The sequence below is a fragment of the Chiloscyllium plagiosum genome, unplaced genomic scaffold, assembly GCF_037043375.1.
Source record: "Chiloscyllium plagiosum isolate Xiang-an unplaced genomic scaffold, Cpla_swu_hap1 HiC_scaffold_20, whole genome shotgun sequence".
NCBI classification, from domain to species: domain Eukaryota; kingdom Metazoa; phylum Chordata; class Chondrichthyes; order Orectolobiformes; family Hemiscylliidae; genus Chiloscyllium; species Chiloscyllium plagiosum.
The window spans coordinates 50,989,295-51,017,026 of NW_028270158.1; the positions used below are offsets into that span (position 1 = coordinate 50,989,295).

The window sequence follows — 27,732 nt, forward strand, 5'->3', positions numbered from 1 at the left end:
AAATGACATGGGGTTCGAAAAAGAGTGAACAAAGTTGAACGGTTTTACAGGTAAGAGGTCCAATAACCAAAGGCAAGAACTCAACAAAATTAGCAATAGATCCAGAGGGAAAGCTTTCTTTTTAAGCAGTGAGTTGCTGTGATCTGGCATCAGCTGCCTGAAAGAGTGATGGGAGCACATTTGAGTGTAATATTTCAAAAAGGGAAAAGGAACACACATTTGGAAAACAAAAGCTTTCAGGTAATGAAGAGGCAGCAGAGAGTGGAATTAGATGCCTTTCTCAAAGAGCCAACATGACAAAATGGCCTCCATTGGTACTATAAAATTCTACTAGCTGTATGGAGGTTACGTAGTTAACTTAGTGTTGTAATGCCCGGGATCACATTATAGGGCTCCAGGAACAGATAATGGTAGTGCGTTGTGATAGGCTAGTTGAATCACTGGTAGATGAGCTAATGCTGAAGATGATGGTGGGGTAATGTGATATGTTAAGTGTAATGTCGGGAACCAGTATGGCAGACGATAAAAGACAAAGCAAGCCAGTGTGATTAGTTATGCTAATGTTATCCGATAAGCGTGGGAGCGACAACTGTATAAACTGCAGAGAGACAAAGGATTGGTGGACAATCAGGAAGCCATTAGCTGATTGCCACAGCCTTTCTTTGCAAATTAAAGTTTGACTTCTTGAGGGATTTTCTACATCTCCTAGTAATTTTTACAGAATGTTGAGTGATTCTTCCACAACAGCTGTAAATAAGTGTGCAACAACCATGATCAATAATCATAAAATGTGTCAAAGTGCACAACCTAATCATTCAGGCTGCTTTTCCACTTGGTGTTAAATGTGCAAATCATTAAGTCAGGATTCAGTACATAAATTCAGGCAGTAAATTCAGTGGCTAAGGCATATATCTCATGAGAATTGGCACCTTTGGATTTGTTACATGATAGAGTGGAGCAAACTCAAAGAAGTTAACAACCACCTGAATATATTTTGCACCTGTAAAATCTTCATTTCTTGAAGTGCATTTTCTCAAACCAGCAGCTACAAGTAAGCAAGCTTCAACTGATGTCATAAACAGGACAGAAAATGAGTCAGGTGAAAATTACAAAAGGTTCTGAAGCACCCCTGTGGATTAACCGCGACCTTGAAATGCAGAGAGCTTACACATTGAAACCATTTAGTCCATGTTATTCCATACATTGAATAGCAAGGAGGGGAAAAAAAGCACATCTAAAAAACTGAAATGCAAAGCCAGTCAGTACCCAAACTAAAATATGTTCAATTGAGGATATATTTTGCCAGAAGCCTCAATTCCAAGGGAATCCATCTTAAAAGTGTAACAACATCCAAGATCAGCATTTTAAAATAAAATCAAGGCACACCTTACCTGCGCATAAAAATTGGAACTGCCTGCCGTGGAGACGATGTCTGGTCATCCTTGTTGAACGTTTCCCTGTTACAACACCACAGGAAATGAAATGGGCAAAAATCTTCTGTATTATAAAATGACAAGACAGATCAAGCAACTATTCTTTATAGATTTTGCTGGATAGGAATGTCTTAAGTGACCTCGTCCTGATGTGACTTATTGAATGAATGGGGTCCTACAACCAGTTACAGTATATCTGGCTGTTTAGCTTTGGGACAACCAAAAGATGAAAGGAAATTATTCAGCAACTAGCATCAGGAAGAATCTAATAACCAGCCTAAAGATGGGTTTGGAAATATATTCGCTGCTGCTGGTAACTTAATGAACACACGTTTGCAAGTTAAAATTATACTGCCCTGATTAGTTTGATACAAACGTGAGCACATCACCTCGTCTCTATGCTTCAAACAAAAGAAATTCCTTTGGCCTCTGCACCAGCTCTTGAATTATTATTATTAGCTCACAATCTGGAACCTCAAAGTTGTTTGCTGCAATTTAGATTTGGAAAACTTTTTGGTTTTATAAATTGGAGAAGGAACAAAAATTCAACTGTACACTTTCTAGAAACAGAGTTAAGGGGATGGATGGGAGAATTATCCAACTTGATACATCCTTTTCCTGCAATTGGGGAATAAGGCAGTAGAATAGTAAACAAAGTAGAGGAAAAACAGTAAAATACATGCAGTGGGCAAGTCACATTCCCTCACTCTCAACCTTTATCTGCTATCATTTAGTATGGTCTGAAAGGACCTCATGGACAAAGAGGGAACTGGTGAAGGATATATTAAATCAGAGTTAACTGTGCTTGAAATGGTTATGTAAATTTGAGGAGCCAGTAACTAGTGGGGTGTGAGATAAGTCTTTCACTATGGGTGGACTGAACAACACTCAAAGTCCTAGAATGAAGTCAGTTTTTCAAGGAGAGTGGGCTGAAAGAGCTGGAGCAAATGGAATTTGAGGGTTATGTAAAAGCAACAATTTATATGATAAAAAGTTTCTTGTTAATAAAAGGACCATCCCAAGGCAAGGTTTATATACTTTGTTGGGATAATATGGTTACAGGTTACCTACTGTGCAGATGGACACAGTAAAGAGCTCCAGTCTATTGAAGAATGTTAGCGTGCAACAGAGTATTGGCGAAGGAGGATGATTCAGACAGCTCACTGACATTAAGACTAGGTGTCTTATCTTGGATTGATTGAAGACCCTAATGTTCTCTACCAAAGATTCCAAGGTTTTTTGCTGACGTGAGTTAATCGGCTAGTAGAAGACGGGTAAATTCAAAACAACTTAAAAATCTCTAGTGGGTGGGAGGAGGTTCAGAGTGGGGCTTAACTACACCCGCACAAAACTTCTGGGCACTGGCTCGGGCACACTTCCATTGGCACCAACAACCTTTTGGTGCTTCCTTCAAAATGGCATTCTTCAGACATGAGCTCAGGCAATAGGACATACCTGTAATATCCTTTACAATAGCAAGCATGAACTCATGCTTTTCAGATGTGTATATCTGTACGTTTCAGCAGGAGCAGTGGCACAGTAAAGAACAGTCAGAGCTCTGCTCTTTCTCCCCCATGCCAGAGGAACTAAGGATAACAGTAAAGATTAACTCTTGATTGGGATCTTCGAATAAAACCTGGAACAAGAATCAAAACCAAGGCCTTCTGGCTCACAAAACGTATTAATGAACCACTTTACCAGGGTGATCATGTTCAAATTTTCAAAAAGCAAACAAAAAAAGTGAACCAACTGTGGAGGCTGTTTATGGAGGAGAATTTCCTTCGCCACTCCAATCATCATAATGGCAGCTGCTTTTGGCTTTTCATTTTCTGCTTGATTCAGAAAGTTGTTCACAACATTAAACACTGTAGTGTAACTGTGGGGAGAAAGGAGTAACATTAGAAAATAGTCAAACTATTCAAGTGACAACTCCCTGTAAAAGATCATGCCAGTTCATAGAATATCATGTACTTTGGAAAGAACAGGCTTAGTAAGAGCTAGATTCTATATTTACAACATAATTTGCTCAACACAATCACAGTATGGTTATCAAGAAAACCACTAATGATATTTTTAAACTTTTTCATGATGTGGGCATCAGATGCAAGACTAATACTTGAATAAAATTAAAATACTGCAGATGCTGAATATTTGAAACAAACAGGAAATGCAGGAGAAATTTAGCAGGACTGGCAGCATCTGTGGAGAGAGAAACAGAGTTAACACTTAAAGTCTGGCATGACAATTTTAATGATTAAAAAAAGTTTTGACAGTGGCAGAGGAGGAGCAAGAGGAGCCGCAGAAAGGTTGGAGGCTCAACTCAAAAGACAAAGAGGTTTTTAAATGGTGGAAATTGAAACAAAAATGTAAAGTAGATATAAAGTAAGATGTGAAAGAGAGTCAATGGGTCCCCTCTACTAGAAAGAAAAGGAGAACAGAGAGAATGCAGTCAGTTTCTAAAGTTGGGGAAGTCAGTTTTAAACAGAGGCTATAAGCACCAAAGCAGAAAAGGAGATGTTGCTTCCTGAGATTGCGTTGCACTTTGATGGAACATTATAGCAGGCCCAGGACAAAAATGTTACCATTACAGCAAAAGTGTTTATTGAAATAACAAGCAACTGGGTGGTCAAGGTCCATCCTATAGACAGAGCAGAAGTATTCCATAAAGCAGTCTCAGTCTGAGTCTGGTCTCTTCAATATAAAAAGGAGACAGCACCTAGCAGCGAATGCTGCTTGCACAAGGTTAAATTCGAAAAGACAGGAATAGCTTCCAGGATCTTGGCCATGTAGCTTTCTTGCTCCAACTGGGTCAGGACACTAACACCCAAATAGGTGAAACAGCATCCATGGCTTCACACAAAGGGAATGGCTAGAAAAGGGATGGCTAGAAAATGGGAAGCCTTCAAATGGGATCATGAAAATCTAGAGGCAGTATGTAGGGTGAAAAGGCAAGGCTGGTAGGTGTAGGGAATTTCAGATGACGAGAGAAATTGAGATTTTAGTCAAGAAAAAGAAGGAAGCATATATCAGATATAGACAGCAGCGATCAAGTGAATCCTTATAAGAGTATAAAAGCAGTAGGTGTATACTTAAGAGGGAAATTAGGAGGGCAAAAAAGGGGACATGAAATGGCTTTGACAAATAGGATTCAGGAGATTCCAAAGGGATTCTATAAATACGTTAAAGGACAAAAGGGTCACTAGGGAGAAAATAGGGCCCCTCAAAGATCAGCAAGGCAGACTTTGTGTGGAACCGCAAAAGATGGGGGAGATACTGTATATACTCAAGTATGTACTCGAGCAAAAGTCGATGTAAAATTACTTTTAAATTACATTACTTTTGGCCAAAAAAATCTTGTATTTTCCATCTATCTCCCATAAAAGTTGACCCTACAATATCACATTATAAACCTCTTACAAAAGGAAACTGCATGTTGTCATTAACCCACTTAAACAAAATCACATTCTTTCATTCATACCGGTAACTCTACTCGTCGCTCTTTATTTACTATATTGCGTCTCTACTCATTCATCCATCCATCCATAACTCTACTTAGCCCACCTCATTTACTACAGCATGTTTTGACTGATTGATTAATTGATTGATTCATTCAGACCAGTACTAAGTCTATTGGTACTTATCACACATGGTTCACCATAAATCCAAAAGTTAATATCGTTAAAAAGTTAATCACTTTAATTGTGTCATTATAGCCAAATAAAAGTGAGATATATTAGCTACATATAATCTTTAATTCTTTGTCAAATTTGTTAAAGTTCATTACATACGAGTGTGAATGGAAGGGAAATGGAAGACTTTGGCAGGAATGTTCACGATGCTTACACATTCAGAATTTAATAGATGTTTCATTTTAAGTATGCCATTATACCAGGCCATGATGTTGAAAAGTGATCATGTTAAATTTTCATACCAGTATGTATAAATAAAATCTCCTACCAGTAATTCATTCTTGTTTCTCTTGCTTTTATCTGGTAATTACCTTCACCATAATTCATTGTGTTTTTCTTCTTTACCCAGGATTACTTGAGCGATCAAACAGACTTCTGCTAATAATACGGTATTTTGAACCGCAGCATGAATTTCAGCCCCTCACAACTAGTTCCCATGTAATAGTGGACCTTTAAAAATAATCTAAAACATTTGACTTTTACACGAATATATGCAGTACTAAATGAGTATTGAGCATCAGTGTTTACTGTGAAGGCGGCCAAGGAAGATATAGGACGTGGTGACATCTTGCAAAATGTCCATACTACAGAGGTGGTGGTGCTGGATATCTTGAAACACAGAAAAGTGGATAAATCCCTAGGACCTGATCAAGTGTACCCTGGAACTCTGAGGGATGCTAGGGAAGTGATTGCTGGGCTGCTTGCTGAGATATTTGTATCATCGATAGTCACAGGTGAGTTGCCAGAAGACTGGAGGTTGGCTAACGTTGTGCCACTATTTAAGAAAGGTGGTAAGGAAAAGCCAGAGAACTACAGACCGGTGAGCCTGACATCGGTAATGGGCAAGTATTTGGAGGGAATCCTGAGGGACAGGATGTACACATATTTGGAAAAACAAGGACAGATTAGAGATAGTCAACATGGCTTTGTGCATAGGAAATCATGTCTCGCAGACTTGATTGAGTTTTTTGAAGAAACAAAGAGGATTGATGAAAGGAAAGCAGTGGACGTGATCTAATATGGGCTTCATTACGGCGTTCAACAAGGTTCCTCATGGGAGACTGGTTAGCAAGATTAGATCACAAGCGATACAGGGAGAATTAACCATTTGGATACAGAACTGACTTGAAGGGAGAAAACAGAGGTTGGTGGTGGAGGGTTGCCTTTCAGACTGGGAGGCCTGTGATCAGTGGTGTGCCACAAGGATCAGCCCTGGTTCCATTGCTTTTCATCATTTTTTAAAACAATTTGGACATGAACATCAGAGGTATAGTTAGTAAGTTTGCAGATGACGCCAAAATTGGAGATGTAGCTGACAGCGAAGAAAGTTACCTCAGATTACAACAAGATTTTGATCAATCAGGAGGGCAAAAAAGGGAATGAGAGATGGCTTTGGCAAATAGGGTTCAGGAGATTCCAAAGGGATTCTATAAATACATTAAAAGGACAAAAGGGTACCTAGGGAGAGAATAGGGCCCCTCAAAGATCAGCAAGGCAGCCTTTGTGTGGAATCGCAGGAGATGGGAGAGATACCGTATATACTCATGTAAAAGGTGATCTCATGTAAAAGTTGACGCATTATATTTGACAAAAAAAAATCTTGTATTTTCCATATATCTTGGCCCCAGTGGGCAGAGGAGTGGGAAATGGGAGTTTAATTTAGCTAAATGTGAGATGTTACATTTTGGACAGACAAATCAGGGCATGATTTATACACTTAATGGTAAGGTCCTGGGGAGTGTTACTGAATAAACAGACCTTGGAATGCAGGTTCATAGTTACTTGAAAGTGGAGTCACAAATAGATAAGATAACGAAGGTCGTGTTTGGTATGTTTTCCTTTACTGGTCAGAGCACTGAGTATAGGAGTTTGGAGGTCATGCTGCAGCTGTACAGGACATTGTTCCAGAAGTGGCCTAACCATTGTGTGCAATTCTGGTCTCCCTCCAATATCTGGAAGGATGTTGTGAAATCTGAAAGGGTTCAGAATAGACTTGCAAGGATATTGCCAGGATTGGACGATTTGAGCTAAAGGGAGAGGCTGAATAGGCTGGGGCTACTTTCCCTGGAGCAGAGGATGAGGGGTGACCTTATATAGGTTTTAAATCATGATGGGCATGAATAGGGTAAATAGACATGGTCTTTTTCCTGGGGGGAAAGAGGGGGGAGTCCAAAACTGGACAGCATAGGTTTAGGGTGAGAAGGGAAAGATTTAAAAAAGGGACCTACGGGGCAAGTTTTTCATGCAGAATGATGCGTGTATGGAATGAGCTGCCAGAGGAAGTGCTGGAGGCTGGTACAATTACAACATTTAAAAAGGCATCTGGACATGTATATGAATAGGAAGGGTTCAGAGGGAAAAAGGGGCCAAGTGCTGGCAAATGGGATTAGATTAATTTAGGATATCTGGTTGTCATGGACGAGTTGAACTGAATGGTGCTATTTCTGTGCTGTACATCTCTGTGACTCCATGATTTCTGAGATTATGTTATTGGTTTAGGTGGATAGGCCAAAAAGGTTGAGCGTTTAGAGGAATAAGAGGTAATCTTATTGAAACATAGATTCCACAAGAGTTTGACAGTGATATTTCCTCACCTGAGTGAGTCCAGAGATAGGGTACAACTTAAAAGAAGGCACCTCAGATTTAAGTAGATAAGGAAAAATTTAATTCTCTCAAGGTCAAATGACTGAAAAATTCACTTCCACAGTAAGATGTGGAGGCTAGGTCCTTAAATATATCCAAGCTGAGTTTGCCAAATTTTGATTGACAGGAGTTATTGGTGGGGGCAGGCAGGAAAGAAGAGTAAATGGCAGAGTGCTGAATATGAATAATCAGCCATCAGATCTTAACGAGTCAAAAACTGAAAGGATTTGCTGGAGAAACTCAGCAAGTCTCATATCTCTCACTGCAGACAGTGGAAAGAAAAGAGACCAACACAACTCTGCTTCAGAATCAATGCGATTCAAATGTTATACTGGACTCAATTAACGAACTTCCAACAGAGGCTGCTAGACCCAGAAAGTTTCTCCAACACTTTCTGCATTTTTTTATTTTCAGATCTCCAGCATCTGCTTCTGTTTTTGATTGTTCAACCCATCAACCCAGGATCACCAGTAGAGGTCAGTGTTTAGTAAACAAGGAGCAGGTAACATTTTTGTTCTCTCTTTTACTTGGGACACCAAAGCTAACTTTTCACTCCCAATGCTAACGTCAGTCTGGAGATCAAACCTGGGACTTTGTGGGTTGAATGGATAAGCTACTCACCTCCATAATCAGCTGAACCTACAGAAGAACTACTCATGCAAACCTCAAAAGATTCAGTTTCTGCTAAAAAGTGATTATTTACACTAAACCCAGACCAAAGGGTTCTTTGTCTTCAGTTTATTAGGTGGTCAGGTAGCATTTTGCATTGTATTAACTTCACTGCTATTTCATTCTCCTATACCATCAGGGTAGCACTGTTTCACACAGTCTGCCAGTTCCAAACTTTTTGCTTCCAAGTCCTTTGCAAACAATTGGGAAAAATTTTGGTCATCACCCAGAGAAGAACGTAGAAGCCTTGAAGAAAGCACAGATGAAATTAACTAGAATGCTTCCAGGGATAAAAATATTATATGGATGGATTGGGGAGGCTAGCATAAGGTAGAGCTAATAAAAGAGAAACTGAAGGGTCTGTAACTGACTAGAAAGCACAGATTTATGGGAAATGGCAACTAATCAGTGAAATGGGAAAAATTATTTTTCACATGATGAGTGACTCAGTCACTGACTAACTGGGCGGACACAAAATTGAAACTGGAATTGTTTTTTATTAAAAAGATTCATTCACTCAGGACCTGGGTGCCACTGGCTGGCCAGAGTGTATTGCCCATTCCTAGTTGAGCTGCCTCCCTGGACCACTGCGGTCCATGTACTATAGGTAGAACCACAATGGCAACAGAGATTTTGACCCAGCGACACTGAAAGATCGACAACATATTTCCAAGTCAGAACTGTGTGGGGTTTGAAGTGGAAGTTGCAGGTTGTGGTGTTCCAATGCATACCGGAATAAACAAAACACTGCAGGGTAATGGAAAGAGAGCCAGGGATGACCTGGGTTATTCTTTGAGAGAGTGAGGGCAGACTGGACTAAATGGACTCCTTTTGTGCTGTATTATTCAAGATTTTGGAAACATTGCTGCTGGAACACCTAATTTCAGGGAAACATGCAACCAATCTTTTTACTCAAAAATATAAACTCCAGTATTTACATGTAGAAATCAAATTAGAATGTGAGCTTGAACACTTGATCTTGCCTGAGAGAGCAGACTTATGGAGACTTGCATTTCTTATATCCTTAAAAATGAATGAGCTACTCATTCTAACAGCCTAATAGTCTTTTCATAATTTACTAATTCTAGGATTAGATAATGAAATAGGGCATACAGCCTTGTATTCAGCATCAAAGACAACTCCCATAAATGAGCTCTTGCCCTGTACAAACCATTTTGTGATCTCACATACACACAACTTGGTAGTCATATCCTTTTCTACCTGAGCCCAGCCTTTCTACTTTTGGGAAGTTTGAAGTGGCCCAGGTTAGAATTGTTTCACTTTAATCTCGGGTTAAGGCAAAAACGGAGAAACTGCTGGAGAAACTCAGAACAGAAGTCACCAGACTCAAAACATTAACTCCGCTTTCTTCCCACATATGTTGTTGGACCTGCAGAGTGTCTCCAGCAATTTCTGCTTTAGCCTATTGACTCTAACTCAATTTCTATAACAATTAATACTATTGAAAAGTCTTTTCAATAAAGTTGCAATTTTCAGGAATGTGTTAAATGAGGACACATCAGTTTACTAGATTGCCACAAACTTTCCACAGATCATACCACATTCTTATTATGTATACTGGATACAAGCTACAGTCTTTAAAGAAATGTGCCCAGTCAGTATTCCAGTGAGAGCAGACCAATATTCCCTCTAATTTCCAATGCTATGAGCAGCCCATTTCTTGCATTATGTGATCTCTAAACAATTGCTACACATCTGTACATCTTTAAAGGGAAAGTCTCTCATGTGCAGCCTGTTTGACCTGCAAGGCAAACTCTAGACATCCGTGTCGTCATAAGGCTTGGAGGAAGCATTAGATGAGACGTGTTTCTAAACCAAATAGTGGATTTATTGTACATAAATCACCAAACGTAAATTTTAATTCAGGAGGAGCTGTCAATTTCCAACCATAGCTTGTTTCATGACTGTGCTGCAAGTTTCATCCCAGAAGGCAGGGAAAAACATTGCAAGAAAAGGAAAGAATCAGCCGGACAAAAAACGATGCAGGCAGATATGGAGTGGAATACCATATGGAAGTGGCAAATAGGGCCACAACATAATTTACCAGCCTAGAGTCGACGAAGCCACAGTCATCCAACATTACAATGCTACTTCAGTGCTTAGATGTGTGACTGGATAATATGCTCAGCCTCAAATTTGATTAGAGTTTTTCTACCCCAAAAGGCATTTGAAAAAAGACAATAAAGTTGACAAATATCAGGCATGTCAGTGTCCTACCTGTACAGTCGGATCTCAACATGGTTCAAATGGCACATTTCACAGAACATTTGAACTTGTTTGTGACAAACACAGATACATGTAATCAGGCAATTCCGAGTGGTTATCATCCCCATTAAATAGTTGTTATATTCCACAGCAAGTTCCATCCAAAACTTCTGCAATAAGGCACCTGAAAAATCAATTAAGAGAATGCATTCAATTTAGATAGTTTTCTTCAGAACTCCACAATAGAAACTGTAAGTCATTTCTGATTCCAAGTCATTATTTAATTCATGAACATTGATAAAGGACTTAAAGATTTAAACATTCAGGATTATCCCCTTCTCCAATTTGCCTAAAAAAACTTAGATGAACACAAACTGAATGACACTCCATGATAAACAGTTGTCTTGAGCTAATGTCTGGACTGCCATAACTTTGTCCGTTACTCCAAGCATAAAGAATGCCAATTAACTGAGCTGAAAGCTGGTCAATAAGACTCCATTATATCTCTTAGAAATTTGGCAAAGAACATACTGCACTAGAACAAAGCAGTAATGTTTTGTGTTGATTGCACTTTCCACACAGCAAGACCCCCAAAACAACTGAATGACTCATTAACACTGTAGCTAAAGGAGCAGTATTGGTAGGATAGAGTAAAAACATTGACCAAACCCTGGAGATTTACTAAGCTGCGTTGCTGCTTAACACAGTATTATAGTGACAGCATGCATGACAGAACAAGAGACAGCTTGTGGGGGATAACAGGAAACAAAGATAGATAGGCATGCAAGATTGATAAATGCAAATTAACTCAATAGTTATGCATTATAGGGCACTTTCACTATTCTCTGGCACAAATTCGGAAGTACCTCATACTGATACTTTTACTGTCATTTGTCATTTTTGTATAAAAATACAGTTGCATCAGACTGCATTGTATTCCTTTTCTTTTCTAAAAGTTGTACTTCATGCTAAGGTATGGATTTTGTGAACCCTTCAAGCTCTGTTTCATTTTCTTTATTCACCATAATGATGCCTGTACACATGTACTCAGCAGCGAGAGCCACTGGATAGCAATAATCGAATGGAAGTCCTTGTTAGTTCTTTCCCCATCGTGAGGGGTATGAAGGTCAAACTCAGACACTCTCATGACATCCCAGTTACGTTTAATTAACCCCACCATAGCGCAAAAATAATTTGAACTTTCCTAGTTTGTATAGTTGAATAGTATACTAGATAGTACATTTATCCACTTAGTTCTGGCAATTCCCTAGAGCTGAATCTGTAATATGTAGGACTCTCATTTGTACTCTTTCATTATGTCACTTATCATCATACCTGGCATACTCATCACATATTTAAAAGAACAGAAAAATGCAACACTGCAAAAAGATTAAAAGGCAGTCAATTTGAAGCAGTAATTCAATCTTGGCTCTGTTAATGTTCATAAACGTTACATACCCTCAGCAGCTTATGACACTACAGCTGCTTCATCCTAATGCTCTTGTGTAATTAACTGCTGACTATCTTACATCACTGTCAATGCAGATGAAGCTGGATGAAAGCATAACCAATACACATGAAATGGTATGCTTAATATAGTATCATAGTGTCAATTTTCTAGCTTTCAGAGCTGAAATTACAAAGTTACATAGACATCAAGCTTTGAAAAGTGCTGTTCTCTAAAAACAGGACAGACTAAACTGCTTGGATCAGTATTCTGAACTCATTATGCTTAGAGTTGGATTTTGATACAATAGATAATAGCTGTTAAAGCAAATTACAAGCTGCACTACCCAATTGCATAGCAAGGCACGATCACTTGGAATATTGAAGTTGCTAATGAACTCTGTAAACACACCAAGCAATTATGCTTACCTCCACGTCGAAGCTCTGAATCAATATCAACCAGGTTGAAATTGAATATTGAGAGTGCACCGGTTAGTGCAACATCGCGATGTGCTTTCCAGTACATACTTTTATTGTGAGCATTGCAATGGCAAATTGAAGGAAGTTTCCAGTACTGGCACTAATGCAGAGGATAGGGGGAAAAAAAAGGAGATAGGAGAAAACACTAAATCAATGAAAAAGCATACTGACATCATTGCACAGGGATATCCAACTTAAATGCTGCCACAGCTTTCTAATCGGTCTTCGACACAGTCAAAATTAAAAGCATTTATTTTCACTCAGATTTCATGAAGATAAAAAAATTGTACGCATCAAGATAGGTAAAATATTTTAATTTCAATTTTCTCTAGTGCCCTTGATGTTAAATGTTGAATTATTTTCTCTCAGGACAAAATGCCTTTTACTATTAGGCTTTTAAATCCATAAAAAAGGAGGCAGTACGATTTCTGTGAAGATTGCAGTTATAAATATTTACCCACCTCAGAGGCAGGCTTGTCACAGATGTAACAATAGCACTGCTCACAGAAATATGCATTGCTACCCGCAGGCTCAGATACCTCATTTTCTGTGCGCCTAAAATGAAGAAGACAGTTTATTTTAAGGAAGGATCAGTCTATCACACATTCCTCAAATGAGAACTTGCAGAATAGATGTGCAAAGTGGCTAATTATCATTTTAGGACAGTGAGAACAGGAAGATGAGTGAACAGGTCTGTGTGTAGAATAGCAGCAATAGGATTCAGTAGCAAATTCTTGAGAAAATTAAAATTTACTCAAGGTGCAAGAGGAGGGGCTGCTGCAGAACACTGTAAAGTAGCATCGTAATAATAACGAAGGCATGGATGAATGTTTCAGAACCCGATGTGCAGAGCTTGAGCAGAAGAATGATATTACAGTGCCAGTTATAAAGGTAATTGGGGGCGGGGGTAGTGAGGTGTGCTTCATAATTGCAAGGAAGCTGCAACTGAGAGTACAAAATGCTTGGGGAGTGTTGATTTTTGTTCATTATGATTAATACTGGAGCATGTGGAACTTTCGGAATCTCATGAATAAAATCAAAGTGGATCTTGCGGCTGCATGTCCACTTGATTATGATTGGAGGAATTTGCTTGAAAGGGACACTGGAAGGTTCAGTCAAGTAACAGGGAGAATACAACCTGCTGAAATGATAGGTGGTTTCGACTTGAAACTATGGAGCTCTATTGCTGCCAAATAAAGTATTGTATAATGGTATGGGGAGGGGGGGGGGGATTATAGTCATGTTATGGAGTTAACTGTAGTTTAGTAAATAAATAACCTAACAAGCAATATTTAGTCAATGTTGATTTTAGTTTTTTTGTAACTGTAAAAATTTTAAAGACAAAATAGTGGGATCCTTTGCGTAGGTCACAGAAAAATACATCTCTTTTTTTAAAAAAGCTATCAGTCTCCACAGGGATTATAGCAAAAAACCTCACCCATTTCCCTGCAGGCAGGCAGGTAAGATTACAATAATGTGACTCAAAACTGCTAGTTATCTGACAGACAGAATGGATTTTTTGTAAGATAGGAAAAAAGCCAGTATTTAAAAAGGGTGTACATTTGACATTTAATCTGATGAAAGAGTAATTTTACCTTTAATATGAAAGTGCATGATGCTGACCTAGTCTCTCTTTCATCAATATATTAAAAAACACACACATTTTCCATCATTGCAGGAACTGAAATTTATGCATGCGTTCTTGCACCCGAAACTTGGCTTTGAGCTTGTCCCAAGATTTAATTAGATTATTGTTGAAGACCAGCGATTTAACGTTTTCTCCATTAAATACAGACAAAGGAGATACCAAAAACAAGACAAATCACTGCTTTTTGACAGTGCTCCATGTCGATCAGTGACTTGCAGACCATTCAAAAGTTTTAATCAATTATTCTATTAAATTCATAGGTTTCAAATTGCCCACATTAAACATGTATTCCACTTAAAAATTTCTCCGCTTAAGAAGAAATGATATTAAAGAAAAAAAATGAAACTTCTAGGCTCAACCAACAAACTCATCAGGAATTAGATACAAATGGTAAGTCAGAAAGCAAAATGCTGCAGAACATAAAAAAACTGAAAAATGCTGGAAACATTCAGCAGGTCAGGCAGTATCACCAAATAGAAGTTATTGCATCATCATAGTCAATGACCTATAATCAGTTGTATTTAAGTTTAGGGGGTTTTAAGATTCCCAATTTTGCAAAAGCATGTGAATTTTAGATATTCCAAAAACTACAGACAAATATCTCATGGAAATAATCTGATTCAAATTAGAAATACACGAATTCTGGCCTCAAAACAAAATGCACCAACTCCTCAAAATGCATTTAGTTCACAATGTACAAACACCTAGCATTAGTATCAACAATCTGCAGCACCAGTTAACCTACTGATACAACACTGTCTTAATTATTGCAACAACACCGTTCAATTCAAATCTTCACAAATGATTAACTATCAGAGTATATAAACTTTAAAAGGCTTTCACACCAATGAACACTCATTGCTACATACGTAAAGTCTTGCTCCACACAATCGTAACGTGCATGTGGCATCACATTGCCCTTTTTACTGTATGTAATGGCAAGCCCACATTCTTCGTCAATTACTTCAGTTCTTTTCTCTTTGGATGCATCAGCAACTTCTGCAAAGAAATTGAACACAATCTTAAAAAAATCAAACTCAACTATTCAGACTCACTAAATTATTTGCTAGACTTAAATGATCAACGGCCATAATGAAATGCCTTTGATAACAGGGTATACACATTAACCTATATCTAAATTAACCAAGGACATTTCCAATAAAATTTGTATCCCACATATGGCAGCATCGAAGAACCCTCAAAGTACATCTCTGATCCAAAACAGTACACTTCTGCACTGGCACTGCAAGGATACTACACTGAGGGACTTGTGGACTGGACGAGACGAAGTCTCTGGTTTTCTGTTATGCTGCTCACTCACTCATCCCCCCGAGTGCTCACAACATCTCTGTCCTGCATTGCCTGGCCTCCTTGCATTCTTCTCTCAGCGACATATACCAGACTCACATTGCTTCTGAGCTGCCTTACTGTTAACTGTTGACTCAACACTTGCTACGTTGTCAGTAGTCCTCAGTCAAGGGAGATTGCCTGCACTTAGTGAGTGAAGAGGCTCAGTAAGCTTAGGTCAGCTTCTGGCATCAGTCCAGGATCTAAGACATTGTCTATTTGCTGCTTTGTGCAGTCAGAGCCAGGATCTTCTCCCAAAGGATGAGGAGCTGAATGACAGGTGGGAAGAGAAAACCTACAATCCACATCTCCTGATAAAACTGGATCACTCAGTTCAAATACTGGCATTCAAACGCTCGACTCAAAATACACAATAAATATGTCAGGGGGATGCTGATTCAAAGTTTATTCAAACCAACTTCCGCAGTAAAATGGTACGTTAAAACTAAATCTCCAGATCTTTTTAAATTAGCATAGTCATTGTGCCAATAATATAGTATATGTTTGAGTTCAAATTCTAAATATTTATACAGCTAAATACTGGATGGCAAAAATGCATGTCTTCTTCTCAACTATTGTTATGCATGAAAAGAACATATTGTTGGCTCTGTTGGCACCCTATTAGTTTATTGATCAGACGGTGTATTGTATACATCCACAACAAAAGCTTATTGCTGAAACTGGCCATAATTAGTTTCCTGTAAGGAACAACATTAGAAAATATTTCTAAAGGAACAACTCTACTATTGCTCTTCGCATTGGTGAAGATACACAACAATGCACAATTAATAGAATGTACTACTACAACGTTTACAAGAAAAGACTAAAACATCAATGGAATAAATGACTTGCATAAATCTTGTACTTGATATCCACTCGTCTTATCATGAGCAATGCAATGACTGAAGCTGCAGCAACTGTGATTTGGAATTCAAGGTGGTGTGCAAAAGGTTAAATGAATGAGATGAAGGGTCAGAACCACCAATGTTGAACACTTATCCAAGAATGACTAAGGCTGTTCTGTATTGCATCACTGGTCATTCAACTCTCTCTAATGCTGCTTCCTCAGGTGAATTTTTATTGCTCCTTTCAGGACGGGGCACATTTTTGACAGGTGTTCCCTTGACAAAATCAAACAGCAGCACAATCTTCCTCCTCAGTTATATTACATTTCTTTATGGGCTGCAAGCAATTCCACCACATAAGCCACATCTACTTCAAACCATCTCTAAAGTATGGTTTTACACTGAAATTGAGGCAGTGTTGATATTCTCCTTGCCTAGTAATATACTGAGCCTATAATTTCAGCCACATATCAAACATGACAACATGACTTGATGCCATGAATCAGTGGTATTGTAGCTGTGCAAAGGTTCCATAGCTGATGGAGTATTCTCCCAGTAATTGTCTGAACATATTAGGAGAAGGTGGTTGACCTTGAACATTGCTATTGTTCTCACGTGTGACTATTCTTGAGCATGCTTTTCAACAAGGTGTGATTACTCCAACTGAAGTTGTTCCATTCTTCAATCTTTGGCACCGGATTATGACTGAAACACCTTCTTCTACTTTTCATCATTTACATACTGATTCGGATGTGAGCATAAGACATATAGTTAGTAAGTTTGTAAATGACACCAAAATTGGAGATGTAGTGGACAGCGAACGTGGTTACCTCAGATTACAACAGAATCTTGAACAGATGTGCCAATGGGCTAAGTAGCAGTAGATGGAGTTTAATTTAGATAAATGCGAGGTGCTGCATTTTGGGGAAGCAAATCAGAGCAGGATTTGTACACTTAATGGTAAGGTCCTAGTGAGTGTTGCTGAACAAAGAGATCTTGGAGTTGCAGGTTCATAGCTCCTTGAAAGTGGAGTTGCAGGTAGATAGGATAGTGAAAAAGGTGTTTGGTATGCTCTCCTTTATTAGTCAGAGTATTGAGTACAGGTGTTGGGAGGTCATGTTGCGGCTGTCCAGGACATTGGTTAGGCCACTGTTGGGATATTGCGTGCAATTCTGGTCTCCTTCCTATTGAAAAATGTTGAAAGGGTTCAGAAAAGATTTACAAGGATGTTGCCAGGGTTGAAAGATTTATGCTATAGGGAGAGGTTGAACAGGCTACAGCTGTTTTCCCTGGAGTATTGGAGGCTATGGGGTGACCCTACAGAGGTTTATAAAATCATGAGGGGCATGGATAGGAAAAACAGACAATGCCTTTTCCCTGGGGTGGGGGAGTCCAGAACTAGAGGGTGAGAGGAGAAAGACATAAAAGGGACCTAAGGGGCAACTTTTAACACAGGGAGTGGTGGGTGTATGGAATGAGGTGCCAGAAGAAGTGGTGGAGGCTAGTACAATTGCAACATTTAAAAGGTATCCGGATGGGTATATGAATAGGACGAATATGGGCCGGGTGCTGGCAGATGGGACTAGATTGGGTTGGGAATCTGGTTGGCATGGACAAATTGGATCAAAGGGTCAGTTTCCGTGCCATACATCTCTATGACTCTACATCTCTTCCGTTGACTTATCTAACTGGCGAATGAAATATAAGGTAAATGCTTTGGCCAACTATCTTTTACTTGGACTATATTTATCATTAAAGTCTCATGTAAACTTGTTTTTCCCTGAAAACATATTACCTAAGCTTTCACTACTATGAAACTCTATACTTAACTAACTTCTCAAGTTACCATCATTTTTTCAAAATTCACTCCTGTGATGTGGGCATCGCTGGCTGGCCAGCACTTACTGCCCAATCCTAGTTGCCCTTGAGGAGGTGGTTGCAAGCTGCCTTCCTGAACCACTACAATTCATGTGAAACTTCATACCAATTGTAACAACTGAGAGGCTTGCTAAGTCGTTTCAGAGCAGTTGAGAGTTAACTGGAGTCATAATTAGACAAGACCGGGGGTGGTGGGGGGGGGGGGGGGGGGGGGGGGGGGGGTAAATTTCTTTTCCTGAAGGACATTAGTGAGCCAGATGGGGTTTTTTTTGACAACGCTTTCATGATTATTAGTACACGCTTAGTTCCAGATTTCTTCTTAGATTGCAGAATTTGAATTCAATACATCCTGCCAGTGCCCACAACATTAGCTTAATTTCTGGATTAATAGACTAGCAATAATACCATTAGGTCATCACCACCCCCTAGCCTTCTGCTTTTTAACATATCTAGTTATATCAAATAAGGAAAGAACAGGAAGTACAGCTGATTTAAATACCTTTTGAGATAATAAATAAATATTTGTAGTTCTATTCCTGAAGGAATGGTGGAAATAGATTCAATAGGAATTTTGAAAGGGGAATTGGAATAAAGGTCAAAGGGGGAGGGAAAACAACAGGACAATGGAGAAAGTATAAGTCCCCTGTTCAAACCAGTAGTATTTCCATTTGAGTTTATGCAATGATGAATTGAATGGCTCTCTCCTATGCTTTATAATTTATGATAATGTACAAAAAAAAGGACCCAATTAAATATGCACCTCATATATCACCTTAGTTTGAAAACTGTGTTCGGTAGTCATTACTGATGTGCAATGCCATGGATGATTGACTAGTGTTGACTGTTGATTGACTAACTGTTGCTATGGGATTTTTAAATGAGGCACCCAGTAACTTTCTTGGCCTACAAAACACAAATACCCTGTTCCTAGGAGGAACACTTATGCTAAATTTTCATTGCTATTATCAAATAACAATTGCGGTGAAAGTTATAATTAAAGCAGTTTGTATGTGGACAAATCCAAAGATTCAAAGGTTAGGTGAACTGGCCATGCTAAATTGTCCATAGTGTTCAGGGATATGTAGGTTAGGTGCATTAGTCAGGGGTACATGTAGTGTAACAGAGCAGGGCAATGGGTTTGGATGGGGTACATTTTGGAGGGTCAGTGTGGACTTGTTGGGCTGAAGGCTCTGTTTCCACACTGTAGGAATTCTAGGACTATTAGTCAAGTATATACAATAATTAGATAATATATTAAGTCTTTTAGCTGTTGTGTAAAAGTAAAGTGTGTTTTGCTTAAAGCTGACTAGTTTGACCAATCAAATCACATCTGGAACTTCCTTACACTTGCTTTTAAGACAAACATTAGAATCTAGACCACCTCAAATGTATTTGGAGGGGATTTGATCTCGTCCATAACACAGACAACATGCAGGGTTAGTGGTATCAGAGCTGGGATGCATGACTACAAGTGGGGAAGACTGGGAGTGGAAGATCATGACAGGTGCTGTGACAGAGGACAAGTAAGTGCTAGGTACTGGGGAGAAGATGGTGACACTTACACTGGCAGAATACAGAACACCATTAACCAACCTCCTACGTATTCCTCCTGATGGCCAAGACTGTATGGATCCAGGTGGCAACCTCAGACAAGAGTAGTACGGTCTGTTGCGATGCCATCCACTGCTGGTTCTGAGGGAAAGAGCAAGCCCTCCTGTGCAGTACGCATTCAGCAGAACCCAAGTTCCTCTGCCTGCTTTTTCGTTGGTCATGTTCGGAACGAACATCAGGAACCGTACAAGGCAACTCTGGATCAATCGAGTTTGTCTGGTTGCACAACGCGCTTTTAAAAATGGTACCAACACCAGGAATGACATTCAATTCCAGGATACCTGGTGAGCAGCAAGTTATTCTAGAAACAATACATGATAAAAGTGTTTGGAATCAGACCATAGGGATGCCCTAGGGAGAGGGCTGGTAGCCAATAAGGTGGGTTTTGCAAGATATGGCAAGAAAACCTGCTGGGTCTAAATGAAAAACCCTCTATAAAAACTCAATGCAACTTGTACTTAGCCAAAAAAAAGAGAAGAGTTCAGCCTATGAGCCTGCATTCAGGTTGGTAACCTCCCAATTAGCACTACTGCCACCCAAGCAACTATATTAGTGTGGCATTGAAACCAGCTGGCTGCTTGAGTGAACTGTGTTGTGGATGGTATTTATAAATCACAAAAGTAAATGAGAGAAAGGGAATCAAAGATATGCTGACGTGGTCAGGAGTAGGATGGGAGGCAGTCATGTGAAGCATAAATGGTGGCAAAAACTAGTTCAATTGAATGGCCTGTTTCTGTGCCATAAATTCTATACAAGTATGAAAAGTTAATGATGTCTCCTCCAGGTTAAGATGCTGTTTTCTTTTGTAAATGGTTGCATTTGTGGAACAGTAAGCAAAAGACAACTGCAGTAAAGTAACAACAGTTGATCGTGATGTAAGAGAGAAACAGAAACAGGACATCTCAGGATAGTCCACCCAGCATGTCGATGCCAGCTGAAAGAGCTAGCTGGTCTGATCTTAATGCTCACTCTTGATCTGGAACCCTGTATGTTATAATACCTTCAATGCATATCTAATTTTTCCTTGAAAAGCTAGGAGGATTTCCGTATCCTCTCCACATTTACCCGGTCAAGATCCCTCACGACCTTAAATGTTTCAATCAAATCTTACTCAACACTGGAGGAACAAACATAGGCTGTCCAAGTCACCACTACTTTTCCAGGTATTAGCCCAATAAATCTTCTGGGAACAGAATTCAACACATTTACATTTTTCCTTAAATAAAAGGTGAACAATACAGTGCACATTATTCATCATGCAGTTACACTGACTTTGGATGTAGAACCTAACATAACCTTTTGTATTTACTTCCCAGCTTTCCAAATTACTTGCTGCACCTCCATATTAAGCTTTTGTGATTCACACAAGATGCCATCTAGATCCCTCTGCATCTCTAATCATTTAAAATAGCATACTACTACTTTATTATTCTTTCTAAAATGGACAATTTCACATTTTTCCACATTATACAACATTTCCCTCACTTTTATCCACTCACAACCTATTTATACTCAGTTTTAGTCTTACGCCCTTTTGATAACTTACTTTCCTACTTGTTTTGGTCTCATCAATTTTGGTAACCACATCTTCTGTCCCTTCATCCAAGTTATTTACATAAATTGTAAACAGTGGCAGTCTCAGCACTGACCCCAGTGGCATGCCACTCATTCCAACTTACAAATGCAACAATCCATTTATGCCTATGCTATTTCCTATTAGCCAGGCAATCTTTCATTCATGCCAACATGCTTGCCTTCCACCAGGAGCTCTTATTTTTCCATAATAAAATTTATGTGGCACCTTTTGGAAATCTGGAAACAGTACATCCACTAGTTGTTTCCCTTGATCTACAGAATGTGTTAACTTTTCAAACAACTCCAACAGATTGACCAAACATGCTTTACCTCCCACAAAACCATGTTGACTCATTTATAGCAACATTTATGGTAATTACACACAGAGTACCATGCTATAATTTCTTCAATAACAACTTCAAACATCTTGCCTTTGGCAGATGTTAACTACAGGTCAGTTAGCTTTTCAGCTTCCTGTCTCCTTCCATTTTTGAATAAAGTTACATCAGCTACCTTCCAATCCAATGCAGAACTCGGGAATTTTGGAAAATTACAACTGATGCAACCATTTCACCAGACACTTACAGACATAACTGGAATGAGAATAGTTATTACAAATATAGGGGCTAAGATAAAAACTAGGAGAAAACTAACAGACAAACTTGAAGCAAGAGTCCATGACGTAACATCTTGCTACCAATGTATAATCCACCACTAAGCCTACTTAAAAAAAAGTTTCAACTAACATGCCATAAACCAATACTTTTGAAAGTCTTTTGGCTTTCCTAGGTTAAGAAATCAAATTTGGTTTAAAAAAAAATCTTTTGATCCTTTTATAAAATGGGTCTACCCAAAAGTATCTGCCCATTTTTGCTGTAGATTAAAAGGCAAGAAATTCATTTATACCTTCATTAAGGCATGGTTGTGCCCTAAAGAGCAGCTTCATGTTCTGATTAATAGAAAATGTGTACACACAGACGCTTTGGATAATATTACAACTGTGGCAATTCTGCTGTTTCATCGCTAGTGCAACCAAGATGGGCAGAATGACCTTTTACTAATCTGTATCAATTCTGTGATTATCTAAATGAGTGGCTCACAGAGTAAATTCAGACATCTATCTCATTTTAATAATTGGATGCCTCAATTTCATTTCAATTTTCAAATCCCTGTTCCTTTTTATTTGGAATTTAAGTACTGCATTTTTTGGCCAACCACGCAGTTTGACCATTTGGACTCGCACTACAAGAGTTTGAAAGTTAAGTAACGGTCATCAATCCTAACATGAATTTCAGTTATATCAATCATAAAGGCTGTAGTCAAATCAAAATTGCTGAAAATACAAGCACTGCCTTTAAAAAAAAATGAAAGATTATTTAGTGTGTAGACTATATAATTTTAAACTATTACAGTCATACCTGGAGAATTTTCGACAATAAACACTGAGCTTTCACCATCATTCTCTCCTTCAGTGTCACTTATTACAATAACACTATCCTCTGGCTCCATCTGCAGTCCCACTCACCACTGTAAAGAGAGAAATTGACATTGAGATTGATTTGCTTTGTTGAGCAGATGTCAGTGCTGCTTTTGCTTATTGGATGCAACAAATTCCTTTGTATTAGCATCAATAATGCAAATGAATCACAAGCTCCCAATGGAGTCTGACTGCATATAGAAACTTCCCACAACAGTCATCTTGTTAACAGTCACAAAACTGAAGAACTCTGGAAAAACAGAGCAGCATCTGTAGACAGAGAAAACAGTGTTCACAATAAGAGTCAAGTGAAGATTCATCACCCTTCAGAGAGCAAGAGCGCGAAAAACAAAGATTGCTGATGATAAGCTGAGAGACAGAGATAGGTCAGGTGTAAACAACAAGTCTAAATATTTGAAATGGCGTCATAGGTGGTCTCTTATTAAGCTTGCCAAATTGCAGCTCCCACAGGGGATGGGGGGGGGGGGGGTGTAGACTTTCCAGATTTTAAGAAATATCAATTAAGTTTCTTATTATTCTATGGGGCTTATTGGGCTTGCTAGGACCCTGGAAGGAAGAATTCCGAATAAATATGGGTATGCCAGCTGATGGTCCCGGTGACGGGGAGCTTTGGTGGGGTTCTGCTGAGTGTTGTAACTTAGTTTAATTTGTCTTGGTTCAACTCGATATAATTGAGTTCTTTTGTCTAATTTATTTATTGGATTGTAGTTTGCATAGGGTTTTTTTTCTTTTAAGTTGTTGTTGTGGTTCTGTTCGCCGAGCTGGGAATGTGTGTTGCAGACGTTTCGTCCTCTGTCTAGGTGACATCCTCAGTGCTTGGGAGCCTCCTATGAAGCGCTTCTGTGATGTTTCCTCCAGTATTTATAGTGGTTTGAATCTGCCGCTTCCGGTTGTCAGTTCCAGCTGTGCGTTGCAGTGGTCGGTATATTGGGTCCAGATCGATGTGCTTATTGATGGAATCTGTGGATGAATGCCATGCCTCTAGGAATTCCCTGGCTGTTCTCTGTTTGGCTTGCCCGATAATGGTAGTGTTGTCCCAGTCGAATTCATGTTGCTTGTCATTACTTTTATAGGACAAGCCAAACAGAGAACAGCCAGGGAATTCCTAGAGGCATGGCATTCATCCACAGATTCCATCAATAAGCACATCGATCTGGACCCAATATACCGACCACTGCAACGCACAGCTGGAACTGACAACCGGAAGCGGCAGATTCAAACCACTACAAATGCTGGAGGAAAGATCACGGAAGCACTTCACAGGAGGCTCCCAAGCACTGAGGATGTCACCTAGACAGGGGACGAAACGTCTGCAACACACATTCCCAGCTCGGCGAACAGAACCATAACAACGAACACCCGAGCTACAAATCCTCTCACAATCTTTTAAATTGTTTGTGGAGTAGTTTGTTTACTGCTATCGTTATTCTACTAATTTTATCATTTTTGTAAAAAAATTCAAAATCTTTTTCTCAATAAAAATATTTACAAAAAAAAAATCAATGCTGCAGCTTCGTGCTGTTGTGGAAGATGGACATTTGTTCTTCTAGCTTGCTTTCGGCCTAACTCATCAGCAATATTTTTGCTTGCCACATGTTGTTTTGTCCTCTCTCTCTTTGGGCACCATCTCCACGTACTCTATTTTCTTCTACTGCACTCTTTCCCTATCTTGTCATCAAGATGAATTCAACGTTCCCCCAGTTAAGTATATTCAAAGCTGAGACAGACAGGCATTGAATCAAGGATTATGGGCAACGGCATGAAGGTGCCATTGAGGGTTATCAAATCAGCTCAATCTCATTGAATAACTGGGCAGACACGACAGGACGGATAATTTACTTCTCCTCCCCAGTCTTATGGTCTGTACCTTTTGCCCAGGAGGTCTGAGTTCAGGCTCAACCTGCCAAATTAATCTGTTATTTTGTGTCTCAACAGGTTGATTCTGAAAACTAAATTTAACACTAAACCAAAAATAAAACAAAAATTTGCAATTAAAATTATATGACAGCGAAAGCCAGTTATTGACATTGAATACAAGTCAAATTGGTCATTTACACATTTTAAAAGGTGCAATGCAAAAGATAGAGGGGAATAGAAAAGAAAAGGTAATGGGAGACCAAAGTTATCTTACTGGAGGGATTGGAGTGGGGGGAAATGATACAGCAGATAAAAGGGGCAACTTGGAAATGGTACGAGTGCCACAGAATAAAGGCACGGAAGAGAGATAGGAATGAAATGCAAAAGGGACGAAAATAATATAGTGGATATGGCATGAGGGGGAACAGCATGGGATAAAGATTTAAAAGTAGTACTGTTGAAACAAAGACATTAAATTACATTGCACATGTTTTGTAAGTCTCTGCTGATATGGAAATAATTTCCTATGAGAGTTACTGTCTGCACTTGCTATACTATATTGCCTCACTTTAAATGTTATTTCTTTCTTGAAACACTGCTTCATATGCAAGATCACATGGCAAGTGGTTTGATCTTAATACTCAGCCATAGAGTCATACAGCATAGAAACAGACCCTTTGGTCCAACCAGTTCCCAAACTAAACTCATCACATATCCCTCCAAAATCTTTCTTATTCATGTACTTAGCCAAATGGCTTTTAAGTGTTGTATCTGTACCCGCATCCACCACAATCTCTGGCAGTTCATTCCACATATGAACCACTCTCCATATAAAAACATTGCCCCTCATGTCCTTTTTAAATCTTTCTCTTCTCACCTTAAAAATATGCACCCTGGTTTTGAATTTCCCTATCCTAGGGAAAAGACCCTCATCATTCACCTTATCTACGCCCCTCATAATTTTATAAACCTCGAGAAAAGTTCACAACTACGCTCCAACGAAAAAAAGTCCCAGCCTTTCCGGTCTATTTTTATATCTCAAACCCACCAGTCCCTTCCTATTCCAGAAGAGGCCTCACTAAAACTTGTACAACCTCAACATGACATACCAACTCCTATATGCAAAGGTCTCAGCAACAAAGGCAAGCATGCTAAACACCTTCTTAACACTTCAACTCCAGGGCATCAATATGGACTTCAACAGCTTCCTCATTTCCCCTTCCCCCACCTCACCCTAGTTCCAAACCTCCAGCTCAGCAATGTCCCCATGACTTGTCCGGACTTGTCCTACCTGCCTAGCTCCTTTTCCGCCTATCAACTCCACCCTCTCCACCCTGACCTATCACCTTCATCCCCTCCCCCACTCACCTATTGTAGTCTATGCTACTTTGTCCCCACACCCACCCTCCTCTAGCTTATCTCTCCACGCTTCAGGCTCTCTGCCTTTATTCCTGATGAAGGGCTTTTGCCTGAAACGTCGATTTCGCTGCTCCTTGGATGCTGCCTGAACTGCTGTGCTCTTCCAGCACCACTAATCCAGAATCTGGTTTCCAGCATCTGCAGTCATTGTTTTTACCTCATTGTTTTTACCTTCTTAACCATCCTGTCTGTATGTGATGCTAATTTCAAAGCCAATGCAGCTTTTTAATTAGCCTCCAAGATGGGTGTTTAAATAACAAATTGGATTTTCGCCCCTTTTTCTGCTTGGTTCTCACTTGATATTCTGTTCTTTGACACATACAAGATTCTGGTTTTACCACATAACATTTTTATTCATGTCACTTCGGTGCATTTGTTAAAATTCTTTATTGAGCTTAATTCTGATGATTTTGACAATACAACAAGACCTGAAAAAACTTAGTAGATAGGTCAGAAAAAAAAATGCTAAAAACAAAATCAGAAATTGCTGAAAAAAATTCAGCAGCATCGGTGGAGAGAAAGCACAATTAACTTTTCAGGTTTAGTGACCATTCTTCAGAATGGTTTCGGATTTCCAGCATCTGCAATTCTTTGGTATTTTTGAAAGGAAAATGCTTGCTGGGCCAAGAAAGGAGCAATCATCACATAATCATAACTTGTTTGTTTGTGAATTGCATCAGCTTAATTTGGTTCACTGAACGATCAGACAAATCTTGCAGATGTTAGAAACAATGGGAAAAAGAAATGAAGAAATCAAAACATGTTTGGAAAAAGGTTAGATGAGCTGTGGACACAAACAGGCATGTGGGCACATGTCATAGATATGATCAAGACCTGGCTGAAAGATGGGCAGGACTGGCAGATCTGGTCTAAACATTCCTAGTTTCGGGCCTTCGGACAAGATAGAGATGGGTGTGGGCGTGGGGACGTTGTCATAATATTTAGATTAGATTACATTACATTACAGTGTGGAAATAGGCCCTTCGGCCCAACAAGTCCACACCGACCCGCTGAAGCGCAACCCACCCATACCCCTAACCGAACACTACGGACAATTTAGTATGGCCAATTCATCTGACCCTGCACATCTTTGGACTGTGGGAGGAAACCGGAGCACCCGGAGGAAACCCACGCAGACACGGGGAGAACTCCACACAGGGTGTCGCCTGAGGCGTGAATTGAACCCGGGTCTCTGGCGCTGTGAGGCACTAGTGCTAACCACTGTGCCACCGTGCCGCCCACTCCAATACTGCTGAGATTAGATTAGATTAGATTAGATTACATTACATTACAGTGTGGAAACAGGCCCTTCGGCCCAACAAGTCCACACCGACCCGCCGAAGCGCAACCCACCCATACCCCTACATTTACCCCTTACCCAACACTACGGACAATTTAACATGGCTAATTCACCTAACCTGCACATCTTTGGGGTGTGGGAGGAAACTGGAGCACCCGGAGGAAATCC

General features: G+C 39.5%; 1 protein-coding gene across 2 annotated transcripts in view; it reads right to left on the reverse strand.

The window, feature by feature from the left end:
• LOC122560550 (uncharacterized) overlaps nt 1-27,732 on the reverse strand; it is a 74,067-nt gene that overhangs the window by 33,866 nt on the left and 12,469 nt on the right. The window contains exons 2-8 of one of the 2 annotated variants that reach the window (XM_043711292.2): nt 22,909-23,017; nt 15,104-15,233; nt 13,048-13,141; nt 12,536-12,686; nt 10,673-10,844; nt 3,184-3,309; nt 1,392-1,457 (exon numbers count right to left, since the gene is read on the reverse strand). In XM_043711292.2, the coding sequence (XP_043567227.2) occupies nt 1,392-1,457; nt 3,184-3,309; nt 10,673-10,844; nt 12,536-12,686; nt 13,048-13,141; nt 15,104-15,233; nt 22,909-22,999 (830 nt within the window). In that variant the 5' untranslated portion in view covers nt 23,000-23,017. Of the gene's footprint in view, nt 1-1,391; nt 1,458-3,183; nt 3,310-10,672; nt 10,845-12,535; nt 12,687-13,047; nt 13,142-15,103; nt 15,237-22,908; nt 23,018-27,732 lie in introns of those variants that run through there. The other variant, XM_043711294.2, reaches the window with a different exon arrangement.